The sequence below is a fragment of the Myxocyprinus asiaticus genome, chromosome 25, assembly GCF_019703515.2.
Source record: "Myxocyprinus asiaticus isolate MX2 ecotype Aquarium Trade chromosome 25, UBuf_Myxa_2, whole genome shotgun sequence".
Taxonomy (NCBI): Eukaryota; Metazoa; Chordata; class Actinopteri; order Cypriniformes; family Catostomidae; genus Myxocyprinus; species Myxocyprinus asiaticus.
The window spans coordinates 6,458,050-6,471,041 of NC_059368.1; the positions used below are offsets into that span (position 1 = coordinate 6,458,050).

At 38.6% G+C, this 12,992-nt stretch overlaps 1 protein-coding gene across 5 annotated transcripts in view; it reads right to left on the reverse strand.

Moving 5' to 3' along the window:
* The window catches only part of LOC127415638 (ATPase family AAA domain-containing protein 2B-like), a 142,830-nt gene that overhangs the window by 122,079 nt on the left and 7,759 nt on the right, over nt 1-12,992 (reverse strand). For 4 of the 5 annotated variants that reach the window (XM_051654408.1, XM_051654407.1, XM_051654406.1 and 1 more), the window contains exons 3-11: nt 10,741-10,772; nt 10,429-10,576; nt 5,661-5,757; nt 5,309-5,435; nt 4,894-5,046; nt 4,294-4,369; nt 4,043-4,144; nt 2,908-3,019; nt 2,669-2,784 (exon numbers count right to left, since the gene is read on the reverse strand). In XM_051654408.1, the coding sequence (XP_051510368.1) occupies nt 2,669-2,784; nt 2,908-3,019; nt 4,043-4,144; nt 4,294-4,369; nt 4,894-5,046; nt 5,309-5,435; nt 5,661-5,757; nt 10,429-10,576; nt 10,741-10,772 (963 nt within the window). Of the gene's footprint in view, nt 1-2,668; nt 2,785-2,907; nt 3,020-4,042; nt 4,145-4,293; nt 4,370-4,893; nt 5,047-5,308; nt 5,436-5,660; nt 5,758-6,619; nt 6,678-10,428; nt 10,577-10,740; nt 10,773-12,992 lie in introns of those variants that run through there. The other variant, XM_051654410.1, reaches the window with a different exon arrangement.

Here is a 12,992-nt window from a genome sequence, read left to right on the forward strand (position 1 = left end):
GGGATTTAAGCATCGACAAAGACTGTTTAAATGATCACGATACATCAGAAAATAAATACTTTTACTCAGTCCGAATATATACACCGATCAGCCACAACATTAAAACCACCTGCCTAATATTGTGTAGGTCCCTTTCCTGCTGCCACAACAGCGCCAACCCGCATCTCAGAATAGCATTCTGAGATGCTATTCTTATCACCACAATTTTACAGAGCGGTTATCTGAGTTACCATAGACTTTGTCTGTTCGAACCAGTCTGGCCATTCTCATCAACAAGGCATGTCCACAGAACTGCCGCTCGCTGGATGTTTTTTGTTTTTGGCACCATTTAGAGTAAATTAGAGACTGTTGTGCGTGAAAATCCCAGGAGATCAGCAGTTACAGAAATACTCAAACCAGCCTGTCTGGCACCAACAATCATGCCACAGTCCAAATCACTGAGATCAATTTTTCCCAATTCTGATGGTTGATGTGAACATTAATTGAAGCTCCTGACCCGTATCTGCATAGATGATCGCATGGATGATTGTTGGTGCCAGACAGGCTGGTTTGAGTATTTCTGTAACTGCTGATCTCCTGGGATTTTCACGCACAACAGTCTCTAGAATTTACTCTAAATGGTGCCAAAAACAAAAAACATCGAGTGAGCGGCAGTTCTGTGGACATGCCTTGTTGATGAGAGGTCAACAGAGAACGGCCAGACTGGTTTGAACCGACAAAGTCTACGGTAACTCAGATAACCGCTCTGTACAATGGTGGTGAGAAGAATATCATCTCAGAATGCCATTATGAGATGCGGGTTGGCGCTGTTTTATATATATATATATATATATATATATATATATATTTATTAGGAATGGGCACGAGTACTCAAGTACTCGGACATGGCAGCAATGATTGATCATGAAAACGATGATCGATGGTGATCATGCATGATGCGACTTCTCAATTAATTCGAAATTCTGTGACAATTACCTGACAACTAAACACAAACGTGTCAAAGAGGGAGCTCATTTTTAATTTTGAGATCGATTACTTTGTGATTTTGAAGGGTACAATGATTGTCAGAGACGTCTTATAGCAACCAAACATATATACGATGCTCGTTAATGGATATTATTTAATAAAAGTGAATGTTTGACACTGACTCCCTGCTCTGGGCGCCGACATGTTTGCGTGAAGGGAGTTGAAGATTTCCGCACGAGTTTCTAAGTTAGAAGTCTGACATAAAGTGTCACTCCGTTGCACTTTCCCCAGTTGAAAGGTGGAAATTACGACTCTGAGTTTAATGGAACGGTTCATGAATCATCACAGCAACAACGAGCATCGCTGCTTTCCTCACAAGAGCGAATACTTGGGGAGACACACACACACCAGGCGTGTGACAGTTAGACAGACCGCAGCTAAATGGAACAGAATGCAGCGTCTTCAAAACTGAACTTCAACTTAACACGCATATTAAAAACGCAATGTTATGGAATCTCCTGTTAAGCCAACCGTGATTTGAAAATAAACTGTTCAGACAGTCATTAAAAAACTGGTGCATGCTTACTAAGATTACTACAGTAACCTGAAGGAATAAAAGACAAATGCACATCCTTTCATTGAGTTGGACAGTGAATCTTTACATAATGACAAAATATGATGCATTATATTTTGATTATGCACTCTTTTGTACATTTTGTAACAGATTATTTTATAACAGCCTATAATAATGAATAGATGATACACTGGAACAAGACGCAATGCAGCAACCAAAGATATTTGTCAGACATGTTATTATATATACAGTTATGTTCGTGTCATTGCCCCTCTAGTACTCGAGGAGTACGCGAGTAATTAGTCCGAGTACTCGAATAGACAAAGTGACCAAAATGCCCATTCCTAAAATGCCCATCCCTAAATAATATATATTCAACCCTTGGGGGCTGAAAGGGAAAAAGTATTCTGTAATTAAGAAGATGGCTAAAGGGGCCTGGGTAACTCAGCGAGTACTGACACTGACTACTACCCCTGGAGTCACAGGTTCGAATCCAGGGTGTGCTGAGTGACTCCAGCCAGGTCTCCTAAACAACCAAATTGGCCTGGTTGCTAGGGAGGGTAGAGTCACATGGTGTAACCTCCTCGTGGTCACAATTAGTGGTTCTCGCTCTCAACGGGGCACGTAGTAAGTTGTGCGTGGATCGCGGAGGTCAGCATGAGCCTACACATGCGGAGTCTCCGCGATGTCATGCACAGCGAGCCACGTGATAAGATGCGCAGATTGACGGTCTAAGAAGCGGAGGCAACTGAGACTTGTCCTCCGCCACCCGGATTGAGGTGAGTAACGCGCCACCATGAGGACCTACTAAGTAGTGGGAATTGGGCATTCCAAATTGGGAGAAAAGGGGTTAATAATAAAAAATAAAAAAAGAAGATGGCTAAAAATGTGGGCGGACACTGTTGCGCTCTATAGACAACACAGACGTGTAAATGTGGACAGTCATGTTAATAGTCAAATGTTGCAGCTTGGTTTTAATTTATGCCTTTTTTTAGGCTAACAGTAACAGTGTGTTTTTTTTTATAATACTTTGTTTTATCTCAAAAGATCAAGGAAAATTTGATTCCTCGTGATATGACCTCTTTAACTACACAATTACATAAAAATAGGTTAAGAACAAAGATGCACCTTGGGGGCTGGATTTTAAACTTCTCGAACACTTCTGGATATAGTAGAGGAAACACAACCATCTCTTTCAAAGACTGGATATGATGGGTAAGACCTCCAACACTGTCAAACTTCACCTGCATTTGAAAGAGTCAAAATCAAAAGCTAACCCATAAAACGTTAAAAAAAAAAAAACATATATTTTATTTTTGTATACTCACAATACATAGAATGTAGATAAGTTAAACCATAAGACTCACAGAAATGTCCAGATTCATAGGATCAACATCCGCTAAACTGGCACCCACTTTTACACGGTCCCGAAGTACACCGCTGGCCAGATCCTCTGCCCGCAGGTTCATGGGTAGACACCTGTCACATATTTAAACCAACTCGTCAGACTATAGACAACATATGCAACCATCACCATCTACCAAAATTAACAATTTTTGAATTTGCGATAAAAGAATCTGATGCAAAATGAAGAGAATAAACTTTTAATAAGAAACTGTTGGCTACTTTGACCCTGTATTAAAGGGATTAATCTCTTATAAAGTGAAATTTCTGTCATCATTTACTCACCCCCATGTAGTTTTAAACCGGTATGACTTTATTTCATCAATGAAACACAACAGGAAATGTTAAAGGGATAGTTCACCCAAAAATGTAAATTATCTCATTATTTACTCACTCTCATGCCATCCTAGATGTGTATGACATTCTTTCCTCTGGTGAACAAAGATTTTTAGAAGAATATCTCAGCTTTGTTGGTCCTCACAATGCAAGTGAATGGTGGCCAGAAATCAGAAGCTCCAAAAATGACAAAGGCAGAATAAAAGTAATCCAAATGACTCCAGTGGTTAAATCCATTTCTCCAGAAGCGATATAATAGGTGTGGGTGAGAAAAAAAGGACTTAAATATTTATCTGTTTCTCAACCACACCTATCACAAGACATGATTTAACCACTGGAGTCATATGGATTACTTTTATACTACCTTTGTAATTTTTGGACATTCAGAGTTCTGGTCACCATTCACTTGCATTGTGAGGACCAACAGAGTTGTTTATGTTCAGCAGAATAAAGAAAGTCAGACACATCTGGGATGGCATGAGCATGAGTAAATGATGAGAGCATTTTAATTTTTTTGGTGAACTATTCCTCTAAGCAGCATCAGACACCATTCAATTTCATTGTACTAAGATAAGAGTGAAATGTGACTAAGGCTGTAATTCTACTTAACATTTCCTTTTGTATACCAAAGAAAGAAAAATCATACAGGTTTTGAATGACAGGAAAGATTTTAAATTTTTTGGTGAATTTTCATAAGCAGTTGCATATTCTTGACAGCTGAAACTAAACAGATGTTCTGTTTGATAATAGTTTTAAGGTCACCTGTTACGAGCTCTGCTCATGCTTTTGCTTTTCCGCCTCTCAAAGCGTTCTTCATCAGATGATGATGTTGATTCACTACTGTGAATTGCATGTTTCTTTATTCTGGTGATTAAAAACCATAAGACAAAAAAAATTATAAATAACCCATTGACTTTCATAATACACAACAGGCAAAATATGATAAGAGAAGTCCAGATTTATTGAGAAGCATACAAAATTTAGTTATTATGTTTAAAAATTCTATTATTCACCTAATATGGCTTCTTCTTGCAGGAGATCTGTGTGTGTCAAAGAGATTGCCCTTGCTTTGCCTCCTGTTCACTGGTTCTGAGATGACACATATGAAACATTCAAAATACAAATTTGTAATTTAAAATACTACAATCATTGCAGGCACAACATGGTATGAAAACCTGCTGATAATAAAGACCTATTAAAATTCAAGTATGACTGAGTGATTACAGGATGCCGAGCGAGGTTAGGACATGACTGACTTCAAGCTCAGGTGAGGCCAAGTATTAATGAAAGCTCAGGTCTGAATAAGTGTAGGAAGCTCAGGTGAGTCGAAGCAGAAACAGAAAGCGCAGATGAGTCGGAGCGAGTCCAGAAAGATCAGGTGAGTCGGAGCGAGTCCAGAAAGCGCAGGTGAGTCGGAGCGAGTCCAGAAAGCGCAGGTGAGTCGGAGCGAGTCCAGAAAGATCAGGTGAGTCGGAGCGAGTCCAGAAAGCGCAGGTGAGTCGGAGCGAGTCCAGAAAGCGCAGGTGAGTCGGAGCGAGTAGAGAAAGCAGAGCGAGTGAAGGAAACTCAGGTGAGTATGAATGCTCAGGTGTAATTGTGTTTGGAGTGTGTACCTATTGGGGGAGCTTCATAACGCTGCACAGTTTTACGCTGCCTGAGGTTATAAGGTCTGTCGTTTTCCTCTCCAGCTTCTTCTGCCTCATCTCCTTCATCATCATCATCATCTGCCTCTACATCTTCATCCTCCTCTTCTTCATCATGAGACTCTTAAAAAAAGGAAAAGGAAAATGGAAAAGAACCAATGAAATTGAAACATTCAGCTCAAAGAGACATGTAAACAAATGAAGAGCGTCTTTATTATGTTGTAATCACGAAACAAATGTTATTTTAAAGGGTTTAAAGGGTAAAATTCCCAAAAATATGACAGGCAGTCTCAGTCACTATGCACTTTCATTGCATCTTTTTTCCCTATACAATGAAAGTGAAATGTCCATTTTAGGGTGAATTCTTCATTAAATCCACATATACCTTCAGTTCCTTCCTCCTCTTCGGGGTCCTTCGATTTGCTGAGGGCTTTGTGATGCGTCTGCATTCCAAATGTGTTTCTCCGCATCGATTTCCTCCTCTTCACGCGGGAGTACATGTCCATGTTTTCCTGCAGCAGAAAAATATAAACATCTGAATGAAAAATGTGGAAGAATCAATGAGTTTTGAATCATCAGTGGATTCACAGCCCACACTGAAGAGAGAGGCCAATGCATCAGAGTAATGCTAAATTTTAATAACTTGAAAGTGGGCAATTGTTTGCTTAAAGGGATGGAAAATAAGGTTGAATTGTTCTGCTGTTTAATCATCAGTGTTAAAGGATATAAAAAGTCACCAGTTCAGTGTCCGTCCACATGCGAAGGCGCTCCAATTCCCGATTCTGCCGAATGCTGCTGATGTTGTCCATCTCTTGAAGAACTGCTTCTGCCGTACTAACAACAGACAGAAGAAGCATGCACGTTCAATAACAACAAAACAGAACAATCTCAACTTTTGATTGTCTTTTAAAACAATATTTCTCAGAGCACCCCAGATGGTAAAACACTCAGGAAATGTAAAATATTAAAAACGATCAAATGTTCTTGTTATATTTTAATTATATATTTAATTTAATGCTGCTTTGTTCATCTGATCATTAGACTATAAAGCACAGCCCGCATTCTTGTGTCGGTGATACAATGCATGAATTGGCAACTTGTGTGCTAGGTGGTACTTAAAAGGTCTGATCTGATTAGACATGGCACTTGGTTTGAAAAGTTTGAGAACCACTGAAATAAAATAAATGCACCCTTATTAAGCTCTCTCCAAATTATGATAAAGTTGTACATACAAGGAATTTGTCTCAGTAAATTGTAGTGATAGACTGATGTATTGGCTAGGCCAAGAAATAGGCCAATATTTGGTCATTAAGAGATTATTAACATCGAGCGATAACCATGTCTGCTTGGCCAATTAATAGATGTTTAAGGGAACTTTGAGTAAATAGGTATTGAGTAAAATAAGTGTTTAATTTCAGCTATTTTATCTTGTGTACATTTAATTTACTGAGATTAAAATGCACTATATGTATTTATCAACATTACATCGGCCATCCTTCTTTTAAATATGGAGTCGATTGAAAAATCCACATCAGCCAACCACTAGCGAATTGCTCCAAACATTAAACAGCATGTTATATAATTCAGTACAATTAAACATGATATGCACAATACACAATACTACATTTCTAAGCTTTGATATGCAGGATCATTGAGAAGCGTAAAGCAGCTCAGCCCATTGAAAAACATAAAGCACCTTCATCAAGTCCAACACCAGTGGGTCTCCTCCCTCCACCACACTTCGCCCATCTGTCTTTGACTACCAGCAACATGCTACCTCACATGAGAAAATTGGCTAAGACACAACTTTTGCAAATCCTTTGATTAAAAATGCCTTTTCAGATACATTTTGCAGTTGTATATGAACACAATACAATGTTAAAAGAAAATACGGAAGAACTGGCTTCTTATCCACTGAAAACTTACTTTTCATTTTGCTGCTGCATTAGCCATTCATCAAAGGCTACACACTTTTTATGCAATTATTTTTCAATAAAAATTTAGTTAGAGGTTTATGCATCTTCACACATAACACAGTACTCCTAATCGGTTCCACACAGGTATAGATAAAGGACACTGGTGTCATATCGGAATAGGCCAATTCACAGAGTTTAGGTGTCAGAATTGGTATTGGTAGAAAAAAGTGGTACCGGTGCATCCCTATTCACTGTCTTATACATAACACATATTTTGCCATCTTTCAGAATACAGTTGCAATCGAAATTATTCAACCACCCCCCAAGACAGTAATAATTATTTAACCCCTATTGTATGTAGCTGTTTCTTAAATACTTAAGGCTTAACAAGTAATTGATTTAAAACAAAATTAAGTCATCAATCTGCAATGGCACTTATTTAAGTTTTAAAATTTAAGTTTAGCGTTGTAAGCAAAAAATGTATTTCTATGCAAAAAATGCAATTAAAAATAAGCTGTCTCAAAAGCTAATAGAGGAGATTATTTCATTACACAAGAAAGGTCATGGCTAAAAGTACATTTCCAAGGCACTTCAATTTCCAATAGACAAAGTTGGCAGCACCATTCATACATTTTATAAAAATGGTACAACAGCAACAATCTTGGGGTGTGAAGAAAGCAAAACTTCACCAAGGGAAATGTTGACTTGAATATTCAAGAAGTAATTAGGAAATACATGTGGAGTCCTGGAAGAAGGTTTTATTGACGTATGACACTAAACTGAAAATGAGTTTTAGACCCATGGGTCAGCAGTACGTCTGGAGTAAGATGACAAAGTGATGACATGAACGACACCATTCCCACAGTCAAGCATGGAGGTGGGTCAGTCCTGTTATGGGGGTGTTATGCGGCTGCAGGAAACAGCTATCCTGACTATGTGACTGACACCATGGATTCTTTCAGGTATCAGGCCATTTTGGCATGAAAAATGTGATGCCTTCAGTGTGTAAATTGAAGCTCAGTGATCACTGGACTTTCCAGCAAGACAATAACACCAAGGATACATTCAAGTTGTCCAAAATCTGGTTCAGGGATAGGTCGTGGAATGTTCTTAAATGGCCCTTTCAGTCCATCATTAAAATCCCATTGCAAACCTTTGTTGGGATTTCAAGGAAGCAGTGGCAGCACAGAAACCAAAGATTGTCAATGAGCTGGAAGCTTTTGCTCATGAGAAATTCTAATAGAAAATTCTAATAGAGAGGTGTCCGAAGCCTGAGAACACTTACCTGAAACATCTATTTGCTTTTATTAAGGATATCAGATGCTCCACAAATGATCGACTTTGGGGGTTGAATTTTTTTGACATGACATTTGTGGAGAGAATTGGTTATTTTTTTATTTTAAAATTTGGGTAAACTGAACTCTTTGTTCTCAAAATCAGTCAAATGTGTATTAAAAACTTACTTTGACTGTTTACTGAGGTTTTAGTTGATGTGTTTTAATTCACATCACCAGAATGTATTGCTGGTCAGGGGGGTTGAATAATTATGTTGGCTTGACAAAGCCAACATACTGATCTACTACATAAGCTTATTATTATTATGTTGGCTTGACAAACCAACATACTGATCTACTACATAAGCTTATTATTATTCTGGGACCCAAACATTTCCAAGAGTATCTCCTCCTAGAGCTTTCAAGCTACAAACACCAAACTCGCCACAGACCTTCAGACTGGTCTGACTCGGATTGCTGTATCTTTTCTAACTGATCGGACTTCCGGTATTCCCGTATCGGACTTCTGGACAGGACTGATTTTAAATTGACTCCCATTCAGGGGGTGAAAACTTTTCCCTGTAATAACTCCTTTAGAGGATTCAATCTACTTCCTATCACTCCACTCTCTTTTCTATCTTTCCATCACTCCACTCTTTTTATTCTTTCACTCCATCACTTTAACACCCTAGCAACTGCATACAACCTAGCAACCATTTAGTGCACCCTAGCAACCAAAACCCATTGACTGCCATTCAAAATGGCTTAGATGGATATCTCCTGATCAGAATGTCCTACAGACTTGTTTGAATTAGGTGAGCTATCAGTCTTCAAGTACCATCATGGAAACTACTTAGCCATGCCCTAGCAACCAAACACCATTGACTTCCATTCAAAATCACTAAGATGGGTATCTCAAGATCAGAATTTCATAGAGACTTCCGGGTTGATTTATTTCACTCAGAATAGCAAGGAGCCATGTTAAGTATCACCTTGGTAACTGCCTTGCAACCACATGGGCTTACCCTAGCAACCAAGTAATAAATCACATCTCTATACCAGAAAATCGTAGAGACTTCCGAATTGACTTATTTCACTCAGGATAGCAAGGAGCCTTGATAAGTATCACCCTGGTAACTGCTTAGCAACCAGATGGGGTTACCCTAGCAACCAAGTAACAAATCACATATATCTGCACCAGAATATCGTAGAGACTTCCGGGTTGACTTATTTCACTAAGGATGGAAAGGAGGCTTGGTAAGTATCACCCTGGTAACTGCCTAGCAACCAGATGGGGTTACCTTAGCAACAAGTAACAAATCACATATCTCTGCACCAGAACATTGTACAGACTTCTGGTTTCATTCATTTGACTCAGGGAAGCGAGGAGCCTTTTCAGTATCACCTTGGTAACTGCCTAGCAACCAAATGGGTTTACCCTAGCAACCAATTTGACATTCAGAAAAACAAGCAAGGGGTAGAGTTGCATAGGACTTCTTGCAGCTGGCTGTCTATCTGTATGATGTGCCTTCTGTCTGTCTGTATGATGTGCCTTCTGTCTGTCTGACTGTAAGACCTTCAAACTTCCAACTCTTCAAACTATTTTAAACTTTCTGACAAGGCTTTGTCAAGCCAGCATAAAGTTTGTCTTCAATCTTTACTATCTAGTTTTGATTGCAACTGTACATGCTTATTGCATTTGCTTTGCATCAACTACCTCATGAACCAAGTTTTCCTTTTCATACACAACCAAAACAATTGCAGTCACCACTTTAAAAAGCATGTAGTGAGTTTTAAATTCCTCTTTCTGTAATTCAAAAAGCTCTTTAATGCTTTATATTGTTTTGTTTTAGTGTCTCTTTACTGTTTCTGCAACAGTAAACTGTGTTGGCCCCATCAGCCATCTAACTAATTAGACACTGACCATTCAAAACCATGAGGGAATTATAACTTGCACACAAAATGTCCAAACAGCACATCACTTTGATAATATGAGCAAGAAGTTGAATTATGGGGTATAATTCAAGTTGGTTTGTAGCCGTGAAGATAAAGAACACCCAAAATGACTGACTTTGGGACTTCCAGCCTAAGTCACCATTTACTTTCATTGTATGGAAAAAAAGATGCAAAGAAAGTGGAGACAGAGGTGAATATTTTGCCTGATATCTCCTTTTGTGTGAGACTGAAAATAGATAAAATGTTGGAACAACATAAACGTGAGTAAATTATGACAAAATTGAACAAACCTAACAACTAGACTAGCACCATCCTTCTTGTGGCAGAGAGTAACTACAATAAAACCTGCAGAGTTTTACCTGTTGACAAGCTGGTCGAAAAGTAAACTCTGATTGAGGTGTTCGAACTGGCTCTTTCTGACACGGCGGCTTCTTTTGAGCTCAACATGACCGTTCATGTGACCGTGGTCCCCATCTGATGTAGTATCACCCCGCAGGTTCATTCGGCCTACGGGTTTAAAGAAAAAATCATGATCTGATGTTCATAAGGAGTGTCAAGATGAGTGTTCAACTCATGAGTGTCATTCAGCCCGATGACTGATATGAGTAAGTGCTGAGCAGCAGTCACACAGTAACATTTCACAAATGCATTTAAGAAATTTTTAGACTTACGGTGTACATTCTGCAAGGCACCAGTGGACAACCTGGAAGACAGTAAAAATCTATGAACAAAAATATTCAAACATTACAAAGATCACATTTCCAATTTAACCAAATAAATAATGCAACAAATCTTTATTATTTATTACCACCTTATATTTAAACTAAAACATTTTAATTGTCATGCAAGTTAGAGCAAGCAGAAATTTTCTATACACAATATCTAGGATAAAAAATTTTTTTTTTAAAAATCTGTTGGAATTAGGGGTGGGAATCTCCTCACCATTAAGCCCTATACGGACAGCAATTATTTTACATGGGGACGTGGGGTAATTCCAGCATTTACAGGGGGTAGTCGGTGATTTTATTGCCGTCCAAATCCAAAATGTCTGTTTTTCTCCCACCTCCCGTGAGAAAATTCCCAGCTGAATTACCTACTGTTTTTTTTTTTTACAAGCACCAAGTTCGTGTGGTAATTTAATTACCGTCTGAATCCACATCTCCAAGTTTATAATCCAAAAGTTGTTTTGGAAATCCTTTTTGACCACTGCTAAGTGCCGTATGTTTGCCGGTAACAGCTCGCAGCAATGTACAGTGTGTAACAGAAATTTTTGAAATAATTCACAATTATAATATTACATCGCCACTCCAACACAGTGAGTGGGAACTCTCAAGTAGAAAAAGAAAAACGAGAGCCAGTTCACGTAAAATTTTGAAACGACCCATTATTATGGCAGCAATGTAATACAACTGTAATATATAGCTTATTAATATAGAAACGTATACTATACCTTTATAAATTGGGCTTGCATGACTACTTGTTTATATGGGTTGACTAGTCCTAGAAAAGTTGCCAGGTCAATGTCTATCTTATTTAAAAGGTTTAATTTCCACCGCCACTTTGTAAACACTGTCACATAATTCCAAATCAGTGTTTCCCCTATATGCATTTTGCAGCAGCGCTAGGATGGTAGGATGGCAGGGGCTCGCAACATTTCACTGAACAGTCAGTTAGCGCTTTCCTAGTGAATATTAATTAAACTTCCCGTCAAATGAATGTTTTGGAGCGCATTTTGTTTGCTTCAAAAGCGGAAACCACGCTACAAGGATCAATTATCAAGATGGCACAATCATGGATAAAGCAGCACAAGCGTAGAGCAGGTGAGGTAATTCGTGCACTGGTTTAACCGAACAGACTATTTTAAATACGCTTGTGAACATGTGAGATGCGCAACGGGGTTTGCGAAACCAGTTTGAATGCAGTATAGAATTGTCTGTTGCAAAACTCTTCTGTCTTGGTGATGAAACATACAGCCCCCACATTCTAAATGACACTGACAAAGAAAACAGGAGAAAACATAAATTAGAAGGCTTTTCAATTCTCAAATCACAACACTTACAAAAATTGTATTACCTCAAATCACTTTTATTGTCACACAACCATATACACAAGTGCAATAGTGTGTGAAATTCTTGGGTGCAGTTCCGAGCAACATAGCAGTCATGACAGTGATGAGACATATACCTATTTACAATAAACATCAGATTTACACAACACAATTTAAAATCTAATATACACATAATTACACACAACACAATATACAAATAATAACAGATAATGTACAGTATACAACACACAATATAGAATACACATTATACAATAAAAAAAAAGTATATATAGTATATATAAAATGTACAGTAGGTTGTATTGTACTCTATTGACATTCAGGCTGTCGGTTGATAGTCAGTTGCCGGTGTGTTGTTAAGAGAGAATATAATTTATGACAGTCCAGTGTGAGATATAAGATTAATAGAGTGCAGTGCTGATGTACATTGATCGTGAGAGATCAAGAGTTCAAAAGTCTGACTGCTTGGGGGAAGAAGCTATCATGAAGTCGGCTGGTGCGTGTCCTGATGGTAGCAGTGAGAACAGCCCATGGCTCGGGTGGATGGAGTCTCTGATGATCCTCCGAGCTTTTTTCACAAACCGCCTGGTATATATGTCCTGGAGGGAGGGAAACTCACCTCCGATGATGTGTCTGGCAGTTCGTACCACCCTTTGCAGGGATTTGCGGTTGAGGGCGGTGCTATTGCCGTACCAGGCGGAGATGCAGCCAGTCAGGATGCTCACTACAGTGCTGGTGTAGAACCGTGTGAGGATGTGTACCTATGGTAGTTGTGGCAGAAAAAATTTCTAGATGTATTCAGACTGCTGTTTTTTCATTAAAAAAATGCCATAGTTCTTTATATACAACCCCAATTCT